The sequence below is a fragment of the Phyllobates terribilis genome, unplaced genomic scaffold (genome assembly GCF_046119375.1).
Source record: "Phyllobates terribilis strain yellow unplaced genomic scaffold, ASM4611937v1 Scaffold_3__8_contigs__length_932513732, whole genome shotgun sequence".
Classification (NCBI taxonomy): domain Eukaryota; kingdom Metazoa; phylum Chordata; class Amphibia; order Anura; family Dendrobatidae; genus Phyllobates; species Phyllobates terribilis.
In genome coordinates, this window is record NW_027362763.1 from 121,202,888 (window position 1) to 121,221,833 (window position 18,946).

Consider the following 18,946-nt stretch of genomic DNA (forward strand, 5'->3'; position numbering starts at 1 on the left):
TGATCATTAGAATAGGACAGGTGTATGATACCTGCTGATAATTAGAATAGGACAGGTGTATGATACCTGCTGATTATTAGAATAGGACAGGTGTATGATACCTGCTGATCATTAGAATAGGACAGGTGTATGATACCCGCTGATCATTAGAATAGGACAGGTGTATGATACCTGCTGATCATTAGAATAGGACAGGTGTGTGATACCTGCTGATCATTAGAATAGGACAGGTGTATGATACCTGCTGATCATTAGAATAGGACATGTGTATGATACCCGCTGATCATTAGAATAGGACAGGTGTATGATACCTGCTAATCATTAGAATAGGACAGGTGTGTGATACCTGCCGATCATTAGAATAGGACATGTGTATGATACCCGCCGATCATTCGAATAGGACAGGTGTGTGATACCTGCTGATCAGTAGAATAGGACAGGTGTTTGATACCTGCTGATTATTAGAAAAGGACAGGTGTATGATACCTGCTGATCATTAGAATAGGACAGGTGTATGATACCTGCTGATAATTAGAATAGGACAGGTGTATGATACCTGCTGATAATTAGAATAGGACAGGTGTATGATACCCGCTGATCATTAGAATAGGACAGGTGTGTGATACCTGCTGATCAGTAGAATAGGACAGGTGTTTGATACCTGCCGATCATTAGAATAGGACAGGTGTTTGATACCTTCTGATCAGTAGAATAGGACAGGTATATGATACCTGCTGATCATTCGAATAGGACAGGTATATGATACCCGCCGATCATTAGAATAGGACAGGTGTTTGATACCCGCCGATCATTAGAATATGACAGGTGTATGATACCCCCTGATCATTCGAATAGGACAGGTGTATGATACCTGCTGATCATTAGAATAGGACAGGTGTATGATACCTGCTGATTATTAGAATAGGACAGGTGTAAGATACCTGCCGATCATTAGAATAGGACAGGTGTTTGATACCTTCTGATCAGTAGAATATGACAGGTGTGTGATACCCGCTGATCATTAGAATAGGACAGGTGTATGATGCCTGATGATTATTAGAATAGGACAGGTGTATGATACCTGCAAATCATTAGAATAGGACAGGTGTGTGATACCTGCAGATCATTAGAATAGGACAGGTGTGTCATACTTGCTGATTATTAGAATAGGACAGGTGTATGATACCTGCTGATTATTAGAATAGGACAGGTGTATGATACCTGCTGATCATTAGAATAGGACAGGTGTATGATACCTGCTGATCATTAGAATAGGACAGGTGTATGATACCTGCTGATCATTAGAATAGGACAGGTGTATGATACCTGCTGATCATTAGAATAGGACAGGTGTATGATACCTGCTGATCATTAGAATAGGACAGGTGTATGATACCTGCTGATCATTAGAATAGGACAGGTGTATGATACCCGCTGATCATTAGAATAGGACAGGTGTATGATACCTGATGATTATTAGAATAGGACAGGTGTATGATACCTGCAAATCATTAGAATAGGACAGGTGTGTGATACCTGCAGATCATTAGAATAGGAGAGGTGTGTCATACTTGCTGATTATTAGAATAGGACAGGTGTATGATACCTGCTGATTATTAGAATAGGACAGGTGTATGATACCTGCTGATCATTAGAATAGGACAGGTGTATGATACCTGCTGATCATTAGAATAGGACAGGTGTATGATACCTGCTAATTATTAGAATAGGACAGGTGTGTGATACCTGCTAATCATTAGAATAGGACAGGTGTATGATACCTGCTAATCATTAGAATAGGACAGATGTATGATACCTGCTGATTATTAGAATAGGACAGGTGTGTGATACCCGCTGATCATTAGAATAGTACAGATGTATGATACCCGCTGATCATTAGAATAGGACAGGTGTATGATACCTGCTGATCATTAGAATAGGACAGGTGTATGATACCTGCTGATCATTAGAATAGGACAGGTGTATGATACCCGCTGATCATTAGAATAGGACAGGTGTATGATACCTGCTGATCATTAGAATAGGACAGGTGTATGATACCTGCTGATCATTAGAATAGGACAGGTGTATGACACCCGCCGATCATTAGAATAGGACAGGTGTATGATACCCGCTGATCATTAGAATAGGAAAGGTGTATGATACCTGCTGATCATTAGAATAGGACAGGTGTATGATACCTGCTGATCATTAGAATAGGACAGGTGTATGATTCCTGCTGATCATTAGAATAGGACAGGTGTATGATACCTGCTGATCATTAGAATAGGACAGGTGTGTGATACCTGCTAATCATTAGAATAGGACAGGTGTATGATACCCGCCGATCATTAGAATAGGACAGGTGTATGATACCCGCCGATCATTAGAATAGGACAGGTGTATGATACCCGCTGATCATTAGAATAGGACAGGTGTATGATACCCGCTGATCATTAGAATAGGACAGGTGTGTGATACCTGCAGATCATGAGAATAGGACAGGTGTATGATACCCGCTGATCATTAGAATAGGACAGGTGTATGATACCTGCTGATTATTAGAATAGGACAGGTGTATGATACCCGCTGATCATTAGAATAGGACAGGTGTATGATACCCGCCAATCATTAGAATAGGACAGGTGTATGATACCTGCTGATTATTAGAATAGGACAGGTGTATGATACCTGCTGATCATTAGAATAGGACAGGTGTGTGATACCTGCTGATCATTAGAATAGGACAGGTGTGTGATACCCGCTGATCATTAGAATAGGACAGGTGTATGATACCTGCTGATCATTAGAATAGGACAGGTGTATGATACCTGCTGATCATTAGAATAGGACAGGTGTGTGATACCTGCTGATCATTAGAATAGGACAGGTGTATGATACCTGCTGATCATAAGAATAGGACAGGTGTATGATACCCGCCGATCATTAGAATAGGACAGGTGTCTGATACCCGCCGATCATTAGAATGGGACAGGTGTATGATACCTGCTGATCATTAGAATAGGACAGGTGTATGATACCCGCTGATCAATAGAATAGGACAGGTGTTTGATACCTGCTGATTATTAGAATAGGACAGGTGTATGATACCTGCTGATCATTAGAATAGGGCAGGTGTATGATACCTGCTGATCATTAGAATAGGACAGGTGTATGATACCCGCTGATCATTAGAATAGGACACGTGTCTGATACCCGCCGATCATTAGAATAGGACAGGTGTATGATACCTGCTGATCATTAGAATAGGACAGGTGTATGATACCCGCTGATCAATAGAATAGGACAGGTGTATGATACCTGCTGATCAATAGAATAGGACAGATGTATGATACCTGCTGATTATTAGAATAGGACAGGTGTATGATACCTGCTGATCATTAGAATAGGACAGGTGTATGATACCTGCTGATCATTAGAATAGGACAGGTGTATGATACCCGCTGATCATTAGAATAGGACAGGTGTATGATACCCGCTGATCATTAGAATTGGACAGGTGTATGATACCTGCTGATCATTAGTATAGGACAGGTGTATGATACCTGCTGATCATTAGAATAGGACAGGTGTATGATACCTGCTGATCATTAGAATAGGACATGTGTATGATACCTGCTGATCATTAGAATAGGACAGGTGTATGATACCTGCTGATTATTAGAATAGGACAGGTGTATGATACCTGCTGATTATTAGAATAGGACAGGTGTATGATACCTGCTGATCATTAGAATAGGACATGTGTATGATACCTGCTGATCATTAGAATAGGACAGGTGTATGATACCTGCTGATCATTAGAATAGGACAGGTGTATGATACCTGCTGATCATTAGAATAGGACAGGTGTATGATACCTGCCAATCATTAGAATAGGACAGGTGTATGATACCCACTGATCATTAGAATAGGACAGGTGTATGATACCCGCTGATCATTAGAATAGGACAGGTGTGATACCTGCTGATCATTAGAATACGACAGGTGTATGATACCTGCTGATCATTAGAATAGGACAGGTGTATGATACCTGCCGATCATTAGAATAGGACAGGTGTATGATACCCGCTGATTATTAGAATAGGACAGGTGTATGATACCCGCTGATTATTAGAATAGGACAGGTGTATGATAACCGCTGATCATTAGAATAGGACAGGTGTATAATACCTGCTGATTATTAGAATAGGACAGGTGTATGATAACCGCTGATCATTAGAATAGGACAGGTGTATGATACCTGCTGATCATTAGAATAGGACATGTGTATGATACCTGCTGATCATTAGAATAGGACAGGTGTATGATACCTGCTGATCATTAGAATAGGACAGGTGTATGATACCTGCTGATTATTAGAATAGGACAGGTGTCTGATACCCGCCGATCATTAGAATAGGACAGGTGTATGATACCTGCTGATTATTAGAATAGGACAGGTGTATGATACCTGCCGATCATTAGAATAGGACATGTGTATGATACCTGCCGATCATTAGAATAGGACAGGTGTATGATACCTGCTGATCATTTGAATAGGACAGGTGTATGATACCCGCTGATCATTAGAATAGGACAGGTGTATGATACCTGCTGATCATTAGAATAGGACAGGTGTATGATACCTGCTGATCATTAGAATAGGACAGGTGTATGATACCTGCCGATCATTAGAATAGGACAGGTGTATGATACCCGCTGATCATTAGAATAGGACAGGTGTATGATACCTGCCGATCATTAGAATAGGACATGTGTATGATACCTGCTGATCATTAGAATAGGACAGGTGTATGATACCCGCTGATCATTAGAATAGGACATGTGTATGATACCCGCTGATCATTAGAATAGGACATGTGTATGATACCTGCTGATCATTAGAATAGGACAGGTGTATGATACCTGCTGATCATTAGAATAGGACAGGTGTATGATACCTGCCGATCATTAGAATAGGACATGTGTATGATACCTGCTGATCATTAGAATAGGACAGGTGTATGATACCTGCTGATCATTAGAATAGGACAGGTGTATGATACCTGCCGATCATTAGAATAGGACATGTGTATGATATCTGCTGATCATTAGAATAGGACAGGTGTATGATACCTGCTGATCATTAGAATAGGACAGGTGTATGATACCTGCCGATCATTAGAATAGGACATGTGTATGATATCCGCTGATTATTAGAATAGGACAGGTGTATGATAACCGCTGATCATTAGAATAGGACAGGTGTATGATACCTGCTGATCATTAGAATAGGACATGTGTATGATACCTGCTGATCATTAGAATAGGACAGGTGTATGATACCTGCTGATCATTAGAATAGGACATGTGTATGATACCTGCTGATCATTAGAATAGGACAGGTGTATGATACCTGCTGATTATTAGAATAGGACAGGTGTATGATACCTGCTGATCATTAGAATAGGACAGGTGTATGATACCTGCTGATCATTAGAATAGGACAGGTGTATGATACCTGCCGATCATTAGAATAGGACATGTGTATGATATCCGCTGATTATTAGAATAGGACAGGTGTATGATAACCGCTGATCATTAGAATAGGACAGGTGTATGATACCTGCTGATCATTAGAATAGGACAGATGTATGATACCTGCTGATCATTAGAATAGGACAGATGTATGATACCTGCTGATCATTAGAATAGGACGTGTGTATGATACCTGCTGATCATTAGAATAGGACAGGTGTGTGATACCTGCTGATTATTAGAATAGGACAGGTGTCTGATACCCGCCGATCATTAGAATAGGACAGGTGTATGATACCTGCTGATTATTAGAATAGGACAGGTGTATGATACCTGCCGATCATTAGAATAGGACAGGTGTATGATACCTGCCGATCATTAGAATAGGACAGGTGTATGATACCCGCTGATCATTAGAATAGGACAGGTGTATGATACCTGCCAATCATTAGAATAGGACAGGTGTATGATACCTGCTGATCATTAGAATAGGACAGGTGTATGATACCTGCTGATCATTAGAATAGGACAGGTGTATGATACCCGCCGATCATTAGAATAGGACAGGTGTCTGATACCCGCTGATCATTAGAATAGGACAGGTGTATGATACCTGCTGATCATTAGAATAGGACAGGTGTATGATACCTGCTGATCATTAGAATAGGACAGGTGTGTGATACCTGCTGATCATTAGAATAGGACAGGTGTATGATACCCGCTGATCATTAGAATAGGACAGGTGTATGATACCTGCCGATCATTAGAATAGGACAGGTGTATGATACCTGCTGATCATTAGAATAGGACAGGTGTATGATACCTGCTGATCATTAGAATAGGACAGGTGTATGATACCTGCTGATCATTAGAATAGGACAGGTGTATGATACCTGCCGATCATTAGAATAGGACATGTGTATGATACCTGCTGATCATTAGAATAGGACAGGTGTATGATACCCACCAATCATTAGAATAGGACAGGTGTATGATACCCGCTGATCATTAGAATAGGACAGGTGTATGATACCTGCTGATCATTAGAATAGGACAGGTGTATGATACCTGCCGATCATTAGAATAGGACATGTGTATGATATCCGCTGATTATTAGAATAGGACATATTCACAATGTTCTGTCCTCCGTTTTCCAGCCGCCTCGCTGTTATAGATATTTATGGGGTCCTCACGTTTCTGGATTTGGAAGCCCGGTACACAGACGATTCCGGGCAGCAGGTGATCGGGGAGCAGCTGAAGTTCGAGCGTAAGGACGTCTGGGACATGAGGTGGGCCAATGACAACCCAGACCTGTTCGCCATGATGGAGAAGACTAGGATGTATGTGTTCAGGAACTTGGATCCAGAGGTAAATTATTCATAGCCGGTCACACGCCTGAGCCATTGATTGCGCAGCCAGGAGCACTTTCTTACTAGTTGTTGAATCTTTCTCAGAATTGCTCTGGTATGGTCCATGGTAGAGCTGTATGACATATTTCCTCTGCTTCTTATCTATTCATTATTATTATCATTTATTTTAGGAACCCATTCAGACTTCAGGATATATTTGTAATTTCGAAGACTTGGAGATAAAATCTGTTCTTTTGGATGAACTGTTAAAGGTATGTTCTGCGTACCTGCCTACAGAATTTATATATCATGGTATCCATAGGAGAATAGTGTATATATACTTCACTGAAAGCAGCAATGTGCATAATGCTAGAATTCGGACATAAATCGTTTTCTTTCAGGATCCTGAGCATCCTAACAAGGATTACATCATAAACTTTGAAATCCGTTCACTACGGGACAGCCGAGCGTTAATTGAAAAAGTTGGGATCGAAGACGCTTCACAGTTTATAGAGGACAACCCCCACCCTAGACTATGGTAAGAGACTATAAACTGGATTACTCTGACGATATGTCATCACATAGTGTGGTTATGGAACGTGTACAAGAGGTGCTGGTGGGAGAGGCTTTTTAAGGCCAAAAACAGTGGAAACCGTCTTACCAGGGACATAACGATCTTAGTCGTGACTTGAACCGCGTCTGTGCAGGTGAGGAGCCCGCCAACACCAGTAAAAAACCCAACTAGATGTGCGCTGCAATACACACTGACGGCCAATCAGAGACCAGCAGCTGACGTCGGCATGCACATGACTGAGGGCGCATGGCAGTGACGTCATGCGCTCCCATCGCTTGCACGCTGAAGTCAGCTGACGGCTTCAGAAGGGGGCGGGGGAGCGGAGGGAAGGTGAGTAGAATCATTTATTTATTTTTTTTGCATTAAAGAACAGAGGCAAAATGGGGGATCTATATATACCAGAGAATGCCAAGAGTGTGCAAAGCAGTCATCAAAGCAAAAGGTGGCTACTTTGAAGAACCTAGAATATAAGACATATTTTCAGTTGTTTCACACTTTTTTGTTAAGTATATAATTCCACATGTGTTAATTCATAGTTTTGATGCCTTCAGTGTGAATGTACAATTTTCATAGTCAGGAAAATACAGAAAAATCTTTAAATGAGAAGGTGTGTCCAAACTTTTGGTCTGTACTGTATATATATTAGGATGGGGGATATGTATACCAGGACGGAGGAGATATATGCTTGGATGGGCCCTGAATGGGGGACATACCAGGAAGGAGCCAAAGATATTACTACATAATGGGGGAGGGGTGAAACTTGTATGTCCTTATAGGATTTAGAAAACTACCAGGGCCCGTACATCTGACCAACATGCGGGGGGAAGAGGGGCAAAGGTCCAAATCTTGCTCTGGGACCCATCGGACTCTAGTTGGTCTAAGATAACATGTCATTGTCTTCAATATAAAATGAGGTGGTGTTCATGAGACAGTATACACGGTACACACATTCTATGTCACACATGTCAAACTCTGGACCGTGGGCCAAATCTGGCCCACAGGGTGGTTATATTTGGTCCCCGACACCATAATCGCCACCCCTAAGTGGTGTCATTATTCTATATGGAGGACTATGTGGGGCCATTCTACTGTATGGAGGACTATGTGGGGCCATTCTACTGTATGGAGGACTATGTGGGGCCCATTATACTGTATGGAGGAGTATGTGGGGCCCATTATTCTGTATGGAGGACTATGTGAGGCCCATTATGTAACGGGTCTGGGAGGTGGAACCTCTGAGCAACGATACAAAGGGGCAGTCCTTGTAAGGAAGCAGGTGGCTCCCAGGGTAGGCGGGCAGGTAGTCACGGCAAGTGACGGGGACAGTCTCTGGGTAGAAGGGCAGGAGGTCACGGCAAGTGACGGGGACAGTCTCTGGGTAGAAGGGCAGGAGGTCACGGCAAGTGACGGGGACAGTCTCTTGACAGGCGGGTGGTCACGGGAAGTGACGGCTAAGCATCCAGATAAGCTAGCAGGCAGGTAGCAGGCGGACGCTCCCAGGTGAGCGGGTAAGAGTCTCTGGACAGGCAGGTGGTCACAGCACGTGACGGCAGAGCCTCCAGGTAGGCTAGCAGGCAGGTAGCAGATGAGCGCTCCCAGGTGAGCGGGCAATCAGATCCATAGACAGACTGGCAGGGCTGGTAGGCAGACTGTCGGACCGCAGGAATGCAAGTAGATAGACAAGTATCAGGCAGGTATCAAGCAGGAATCTGGCAGGTAACTGGCAGGTAACTGGCAGGTATCTGGTAACGGGACCTGAGGGCTGAAGCAGAGTGATAGGCTATGCAACAACATTGCTCGGGCACCTCCATTTTGAGGAGGTGCCTTATATATGGTGAGGTCCTCCGGCCATTGGCCGGGGACTCCTTAGGACGGCGCGCGCGGCCCCGTTAAGAGAGGGGGAGCGCGCGCGCGCGCCCTAAGCACAGTGGCCGGGAAGCAGCGCGCGCTGCCAGCAGAGCGGGAGGAAGACGCCGGGCCCGGAGCGGAGAGGTGAGGGGAACAGCGTCCCTGCCTAGCAGGAGGCAGGGACGCCGACGCTACAGTACCCCCCCCTTTAGGCCCCCCCTTTTTTACGCCAGACAGAAATTTATCAAGGATGAGAGGGGCATGGATGTTCTCCCGGGGCTCCCACGTTCTCTCCTCAGGACCAAACCCCTTCCAATCCACTAGAAAAAAGGTCTTTCCTCTTACCCTTTTGGTGGTCAGAATGTTCTCTACCTCTAACTCGTTTTCAGCGGAAACCGGAGCAGGAGGCGTACCTGTAGACTTGGAAAAAGAGTTAAGTACCACGGGTTTGAGGAGAGATACATGGAAGGAGTTAGGGATCCGCAAGTTGGCCGGGAGTTTCAATTTATAGGCCACTGGGTTGATTTGTTTGATAACTTCCAGTGGGCCGATGAACCGAGGCCCTAACTTGTAGGAAGGAATCTTGAGCCGGACATACTTGGACGAGAGCCAGACTTTATCTCCAGGACGGAATTGTGGAGGATCCAGGCGTTTTTTGTCAGCGTGTCTTTTCATCCGCTCGGACGACTGAATGAGTGCGGATCGGGTACTCTCCCAAATGGAGGAGAATTCGCTAACGAGAGATTCCGCAGCCGGATTGTCCACCGAGGTGGAGACGGGAAATGGGATCCGAGGATGTTGACCGAAGACTACAAAAAACGGGGATTTGGAGGAAGATTCGCTCTCGTGATTATTGTAAGAGAACTCGGCCCATGGTAGGAGATCCACCCAGTCCGAATGGTGGGAATTAACGAAGTGCCGGAGGTAACTGGTCAGGATCTGATTGATCCGCTCCACTTGACCATTGGACTGTGGGTGGTAAGCGGAGGAGAAGTCCAGGGTGACGTCAAGCAGCTTACATGTGGCTCTCCAGAAGCGTGAGGTGAACTGAACCCCACGATCCCACACGATGTGGAGGGGCAGGCCATGGAAACGGAAGATGTGGCGGATAAAGTCTTTAGCCAGCTCGGGTGCAGACGGGAGACCCGGCAGGGGAATGAAGTGAGCCATCTTGGAAAAGCGGTCAGCGACCACCCAAATGACCGTACAACCGGCAGAGACAGGGAGATCCGTTATAAAGTCCATAGCTATATGCTGCCACGGGGCAGCAGGTACTGGAAGAGGAAGGAGGCGACCGGCTGGCTGATGTCTCGGAACCTTGTTGCGGGCGCAGGACACACAGGTTGAAACAAAGTCTATTACGTCCTTGTGCAGGGTAGGCCACCAGTAATGCCGGGTAATAAGCTGGAGGGTCTTTTTCTGACCGGCGTGGCCAGCTAGCTTAGACGAGTGACCCCAGTGTAGGATCTTCTTCCGATCAGGTACTGTTACGAACGTCTTACCGGGAGGGAGACGATTTAGATTCACGGGGGCCACCTGCATTACTCTGGCGGGATCAATGATGTGCTTAGGCTCCTCCTCTAGATCAGACACCAGAACGGATCTGGACAAGGCGTCAGCTTTGATGTTTTTGTCTGCCGGGCGAAAATGAAGAACGAAATCAAAGCGGGCAAAAAACAAGGACCACCGAGCTTGGCGCAGGTTAAGTCTCTGGGCACTCTGGAGGTAAGCCAAGTTCTTGTGGTCCGTGTAAATAATTATCGGGTGAAGAGCCCCCTCGAGCAGGTAACGCCACTCCTCCAGTGCCAGCTTAATGGCCAATATCTCTCGGTCTCCTATAGAATAATTGCGCTCAGAAGGGGAGAAGAGTTTGGAGAAGAAGCCGCAAGTTACCATTCTTCCGGAAGACGACTTTTGGGTAAGTACCGCTCCGGCTCCAGAGGAGGAGGCGTCCACTTCCAGGAAGAATTGTTTGTTGCCGTCCGGACGATGCAGCACCGGGGCGGAAGTGAAAGCCTGTTTTAAGGAAAGAAAGGCTTCCTCTGCTTCGGGCGGCCATTCTCTGGGATTAGTGCCCTTACGGGTGAGCGCAGAGATTGGGGCAGTCCGGGAAGAGAAGTGCGGTATGAAGAGGCGGTAGTAGTTGGCGAAGCCCAGGAACCGCTGAATAGCCTTCAACCCCTCTGGTCGGGGCCACTTCTGGATGGCAGACAGTTTCTCAGGATCCATTCGTAGGCCGGTCTGAGAGATTATGTAGCCCAAGAACGGAAGCGAGGTCTGCTCAAAGAGGCACTTCTCATATTTAGCGTAGAGATGGTTCTGCCTGAGCCTGAGCAGGACCTGACGAACATCCCTCCGGTGAGTGAGAAGATCCGGAGAGAAGAGCAAGATGTCGTCCAGGTGCACCACTACGCAGGAGTAGAGAAGGTCCCGGAAGATGTCATTGACCAACTCTTGAAAGACGGCGGGAGCGTTACAGAGACCGAAGGGCATTACTAGGTATTCATAGTGGCCGTCCCGGGTGTTGAATGCCGTCTTCCATTCATCCCCATGACGGATACGGACCAGGTTATACGCCCCACGGAGGTCCAGCTTGGTGAAGATTCTAGCCCCCCTCAGACGGTCAAATAATTCCGGAATGAGCGGAAGGGGGTATTTATTCTTCACCGTGATTTGGTTAAGGCCTCTATAGTCTATACAGGGACGGAGTGAGCCGTCCTTCTTTTTGACGAAGAAGAAGCCTGCTCCCGCCGGGGAGGTCGATTTCTGGATAAATCCCCTGGCCAGATTCTCCTCAATATATTCAGACATAGACCGGGTCTCCGCAGCGGACAAAGGGTAAATACGCCCACGGGGAGGAGTAGCTCCGTGCATCAGGTCGATTGGGCAGTCGTATGGTCTATGAGGGGGTAATGTCTCTGCCTCCTTTTTTTTAAAGACGTCCGCATAAGACCAATAGGGAACCGGAAGACCAGGTAGATTGGCTGGGGTAGGAGAAGGACGGACAGGATGGATGGGAACTAAACAAGTCTTATGGCAGTCCTGTCCCCAGCGAAGGACTTGTCCGGTCTGCCAATCAAGAACGGGTGCATGTTTCTGAAGCCAAGTTAGGCCTAGCAAGAGGGCGTGAGAGAGTCCAGGCAGAACATGAAAGAAGATGCTCTCTGAGTGCAGCATTCCCACCTGCAGGGTTATGGTTTCGGTGATGAGTTGGATGGGATGTGGTAAGAGGCCCCCATCTACGGCAGCGACAGACAAGGGTACAGCTAGAGGTTTGGTGGGAATGCGGTATTTCTTTACCAGGGACTGAGAAATGAGATTTCCGGCAGCTCCAGAGTCAAGTTGGGCTAGTTCAAAATAACGGTTCTCCCCGCAGATGATAGAGACCGACAGCAACAGAGATGGAGAGGGTTTACTCTTTTCTAGGACGACCTCTCTGAGCGATCTTAGACACAGGCGTTTCCCGACCTCTCCGGGCAGGAACGGATCCGGTGCTCCTTACTGCCACAGTAGAAGCAGCTCCCCTCGGCTCGGCGTAACTCTTGACGGGTCTTGACCATCTTGGTCTGGTCGACCTGCATAGGCTCGGATGAGTGCGCCTGGGGAGTAACGGGAGAAGTGATGGGTTTCTGGAAGGTAGGGGCTAGACGTGGAAACCTCCTCTCACGGGTGACCTCTTTGGCGCGCTCTTGGAACCGGATGTCTATCCGGGTGGCAAGAGTTATTAAGTCGTCGAGAGTGGTAGGAATGTCCCGACCGGCGAGTTCATCTTTAATACGGCTGGACAGACCCTCCCAAAAGACAGACACCAGGGCATCGTTATCCCAGGCCAGCTCCGAAGCAAGGGTATGGAACCGTATGGCATATTGGCCCACGGTGAGATTTCCTTGACGGAGGCGTAGCAGAGATGATGCGGATGAGGTCTTCCGTCCTGGTTCGTCGAAGACTTTCCGGAAAGCCGTGAGAAAGGCTGGCAGGTTGGACACCAGGGGGTCTCCTCTCTCCCATAGAGGATTTAGCCAAGCCAGTGCCTCTCCCGTGAGATGGGACATGATGAAGGCTACTTTGGCTCGGTCGGAGGAAAACTGGTGTGCCAACAGTTCGAAGTGCAGAGTGCACTGGTTAATGAAGCCCCGTGCCTGGCTGGGATCTCCACCAAAACGAGGAGGAGCGGAGAGGCGGGGACCGGGAAGAGATGCCATGGTGTTGATGGGCTGCGGCGGTGCCGGGGTAGTAAGTGTGCTTGTGGAGGCAGCTCCCGAAGAGGTAGACAATGTGTCCAGGCGGGAGTTAACACTATGCAGATGACTCAGGATGGAATCCTGTTGGGACCTCTGACGGGAAAGTTCATGACACAAGTCCGAGAGCGAGGGAGCTTGGGTGCCACCGGGTTCCATGGCCCGAGCAAACTGTAACGGGTCTGGGAGGTGGAACCTCTGAGCAACGATACAAAGGGGCAGTCCTTGTAAGGAAGCGGGTGGCTCCTAGTGTAGGCGGGCAGGTAGTCACGGCAAGTGACGGGGACAGTCTCTGGGTAGAAGGGCAGGAGGTCACGGCAAGTGACGGGGACAGTCTCTGGGTAGAAGGGCAGGAGGTCACGGCAAGTGACCGGGACAGTCTCTTGACAGGCGGGTGGTCACGGCAAGTGATGGCTAAGCATCCAGATAGGCTAGCAGGCAGGTAGCAGGCGGACTCTCCCAGGTGAGCGGGTAAGAGTCTCTGGACAGGCAGGTGGTCACAGCACGTGACGGCAGAGCCTCCAGGTAGGCTAGCAGGCAGGTAGCAGATGAGCGCTCCCAGGTGAGCGGGCAATCAGATCCATAGACAGACTGGCAGGGCTGGTAGGCAGACTGTCGGACCGCAGGAATGCAAGTAGATAGACAAGTATCAGGCAGGTATCAAGCAGGAATCTGGCAGGTAACTGGCAGGTATCTGGTAATGGGACCTGAGGGCTGAAGCAGAGTGATAGGCTATGCAACAACATTGCTCGGGCACCTCCATTTTGGAGGAGGTGCCTTATATATGGTGAGGTACTCCGGCCATTGGCCGGGGACTCCTTAGGACGGCGCGCGCGGCCCCGTTAAGAGAGGGGGAGCGCGCGCGCCCTAAGCACAGTGGCCGGGAAGCAGCGCGCGCTGCCAGCAGAGCGGGAGGAAGACGCCGGGCCCGGAGCGGAGAGGTGAGGGGAACAGCGTCCCTGCCTAGCAGGAGGCAGGGACGCCGACGCTACACATTATACTGTATGGAGGACTATGTGAGGCCCATTTTTCTGTATGGAGCACTACATGAGGTCAATTATACTGTATGGAGGACTATGTGAGGCCCATTATACTGTATGGAGGCCTATGTGGGGCCATTATTCTATACGGAGGCCTATGTGGATCCATTATACTGTATAGAGGAATATGTGGGGCCCATTATAGTGTATGGAGGACTATGTGGGGCCATTATTCTGTGTGGAGAACTATGTGGGGCCATTATACTGCATGGAGGACTATGTGGGGCCCATTATACTGTATGGAGGACTATGTAGGGCCCATTATTCTGTATGGAGGACTATGTGGGGCCCATTATTCTGTATGGAGGACTATGTGGGGCCCATTATTCTGTATGGAGGACTATGTGGGGCCCATTATTCTGTATGGAGGACTATGTGGGGCCCATTATTCTGTATGGAGGACTATGTGGGCTCATTATACTGTATGGAGGACTATGTGAGGCCCATTATACTGGCCCATTATACTGTATGGAGGACTATGTGAGGCCCATTATAGTGTATGGAGGACTATGTGGGGCCCATTATACTGTATGGAGGACTACGTTGGGCCCATTATTCTGTATGGAGGACTGCGTGGGCTCATTATACTCTATGGAGGACTATGTGAGGCCCATTATACTGTATGGAGGACTATGTGGGGCCCATTATTCTGTGTGGAGGACTATGTGGGGCTATTATACTGCATGGAGGACTATGTGGGGCCCATTATACTGTATGGATGACTATGTAGGGCCCATTATTATGTATGGAGGACTATGTGGGGCCCATTATTCTGTATGGAGGACTTTGTGGGCTCATTATACTGTATGGAGGACTATGTGGGGCCCATTATTCTGTATGGAGGACTATGTGAGGCCCATTATACTGTATACTGGTTGGCCTGTGACTTTGTCCAAGTTTTTCATTTTGGCCCTCTGTGTGTTCTAAGTTTGACATCCCTGGTCTAGGTTATCCGCAGCAAGATGTGTTTGCTGGGAATTCTGTAACGGCTGCATTTTCCTACTTTACAATTGAACGCTTTGGGCCTGATTCATCATTTTTTATTTTAAGTCCCTTTTCTTTTTTTTGGCTTGTGGTATTCTTTGCTATCTCTTGCGTCAGACTCTTTAATGTCAAACTCCATTAATGAATTTCACGCATAATAGAAAAAAAATGCTTTTTACTTTTGGCTTTCTTTTTTTGCTTTTAAAAAGTCAGACAAGCGGTTAAAATGATGCACTCAACAATTTAAGGCAAAATGTGGAGTTTTTTTTTTTTTAAACGTTAGAATTGATAAATCAGCTGCAAATATCTTGAAAAACAAAAAAGCACGCCCACAAATGGCGAACAGAGAAAAAAGAAAAATAGAGCTATGTCAACTCTATGTCATGGAGCTATGTCAACGGAAAAATAAAAAGGTTATTAGTCTTGGAATAAGGAGGAAAAAAAAAATAAAGTGCATAAAAAATAAAGAAGGATAATTTGCTTGGTCATGAAGGAGTTATAACGCGGTCATCTTCTTGATGCCATCGGACCCTTAAAAACTGGAAAACATTATTTTTAAAGGAATTTTTTTTATTATAGCAAAGTGAAAAAAGTTAAGTATTTGTATTTTAACTTTCAAGGTTTTGTTTTAAAGATTTCTGCTTTTTTTTTTTTTTTGTTGTTGTTGACCGAACAAACTCCGAAATGATTTTCAGCAGAAAAAAATACAAATATAAACCACGTAGGATGCGCTGTGATCTTCAACTTGAAAAATATGTTTTTTTGTTTTTTTTTCTCCCTGTGAAAGGACTAATTTATGGGATTGTTTTCAGATTAGGGGATGATTTATACTGCGATGGTCATAGAGGGGATTTGTACTGTATGTGTTACTTCCAGCATGGCGGTGAGGAATGTCGGATATATTGAGGTCTAGACTGCGGCAGGAATGCCGCCTGATGCCGGACCCATGGAAACAGTCGTCTCATGGAGCGAAGTATGAAAATAAACTCCGCCACAAGGCTGCTTTTTGTTACACGGACACCTGCTGCCCAGGTGTTACACAGGCCATAAACCTATCACAGTGATATGCGGATAGTTCAGCCCGGGACTCCGCTCCTGTATTAGACAGAGGGAAAATAAACAGAACTTCTTCTTTTTATCCCCCGTCCAGGGTTGTTTTTTCCCTGGGATTAACAGATCCATACAGTAGCCTTCATTTCCTTTTAGGCTTCGGTGGGCTTTTTCCGGACATTGATGTTGTGCTTCCGGCTATCTCAAAGCCACAGGAAGGTATTGAGTTGCAAATTCCTTTATTCGAAGAGTTATTTTTCCGGGACGAGTTGTAGTTTTGATCAACTTCAATCATTTTACCATATAATGGTGAAAAAAAAAAACCCCATTGCTTTTGGGTTATGTTGTACATCGTACATTGACCCGACGTCATTACTCTTCAGGTCAGTACAATTACGTCAGTACTAACTCATATAGTTTTTTTTATTCTTTTATTTCATATTATTTGTTTTGTGTCGCCTTATTCTGAAAACCATTACTCATTTATTTTTCCGTTGATGGAGCTGTGTGAAATTTAGCTTTTTCTGTGGCGAGCTGAAGTTTTCATTGGGATCATTTTGGTTGTACATATAATCTTTAGAATCGTTTTTAGTGCATTTTTTTGTTAGGAGTGATGACCAAAAAAACACAATTCTGCTGTTCTCATTTTTTTTTCTTTACACAGTTTACCCTACAGCAAAATAATTTGATAGATTTCTATTTTATGTTTATTTTTGCAATTTATTTTTAACTGGGGAAAATCAAGGTAATTCAAACCCCAATGCATCTAAAATGAAAAACGAATTAGCTTTGCTATAGATCACCATTTCAGTGGAGTGGATGGGGTCATGGCACATAGGCCTCGTAATAGTAGGGCAGATCTCCCAACTTTTTAAGGCAGAGGACATATATTACTCATAAAGTAATTTTTCCCCTATGCTCTCACCCAGTACGATAAACCTTTCATAGCTTCCATGAAGTATGATGCCAGAAAAATGCCCCCCAAATATAATATGATACCCCTACAATGAATTCCTCTACGGTACCCTCCACATGTACAGTTTGATGCCCCATCTGTGTTATCAATACAGTGATGTCTCTACAGTCCCCCACACATGTTATGAGGCCTACAGTGACCGCGACACAGTCCCACAATACAGTACGATGTCTCACATAGTATAAAGGCTCCCACACAGCCCTCAACAGTATAATGGCCCCCACATAGCCCTCCACACAGTATAATGCCCCCCCCCATCTAGCCCTCCACACAGAATAATAGCCCCAAATAGCCCTCCACACAGAATATGGGCCTGAAATAGCCCTCCACACAGAATAATGGATCCACACACCTCTCCACACAGAGTAATAGCCCCGACATAGCCATCCACACAGTATAATGGACCCGCACAGCCCTCCACACAGTATAATTGCCCATACAACCCTCCACACAGTATAATGGCACCAACATAGCCATCCACACAGTATAATGGACCCGCACAGCCCTCCACACAGTATAATGGCCCATACTGCCCTCCACACAGAATAATAACCCCAATATAGCCATCCACACAGTATAATGGCCCATACTGCCCTCCACACAGAATAATAACCCCAATATAGCCATCCACACAGTATAATGGCCCATACTGCCCTCCACACAGAATAATAGCCCCAATATAGCCATCCACACAGTATAATGGACCCGCACAGCCCTCCACACAGTATAATGGCCCATACTGCCCTCCACACAGAATAATAACCCCAATATAGCCATCCACACAGTATAATGGCCCATACTGCCCTCCACACAGAATAATAACCCCAATATAGCCATCCACACAGTATAATGGCCCATACTGCCCTCCACACAGAATAATAGCCCCAATATAGCCATCCACACAGTATAATGGACCCGCACAGCCCTCCACACAGTATAATGGCCCATACTGCCCTCCACACAGAATAATAGCCCCAATATAGCCATCCACACAGTATAATGGACCCGCACAGCCCTCCACACAGTATAATTGCCCATACAACCCTCCACACAGAATAATGGCACCAACATAGCCATCCACACAGTATAATGGACCCGCACAGCCCTCCACACAGTATAATGGCCCATACTGCCCTCCACACAGAATAATAACCCCAATATAGCCATCCACACAGTATAATGGCCCATACTGCCCTCCACACAGAATAATAACCCCAATATAGCCATCCACACAGTATAATGGCCCATACTGCCCTCCACACAGAATAATAACCCCAATATAGCCATCCACACAGTATAATGGACCCGCACAGCCCTCCACACAGTATAATGGCCCATACTGCCCT

At 46.0% G+C, this 18,946-nt stretch overlaps 1 protein-coding gene across 1 annotated transcript in view; it reads left to right on the forward strand.

The window, feature by feature from the left end:
* Positions 1–18,946, forward strand: part of WDR35 (WD repeat domain 35) — a 119,101-nt gene that overhangs the window by 74,062 nt on the left and 26,093 nt on the right. The window contains exons 18-20 of the mRNA XM_073674116.1: positions 6,699–6,909; positions 7,082–7,162; positions 7,292–7,428. Coding sequence (XP_073530217.1) covers positions 6,699–6,909; positions 7,082–7,162; positions 7,292–7,428 — 429 coding nt within the window. The remainder of the gene's footprint in view (positions 1–6,698; positions 6,910–7,081; positions 7,163–7,291; positions 7,429–18,946) is intronic.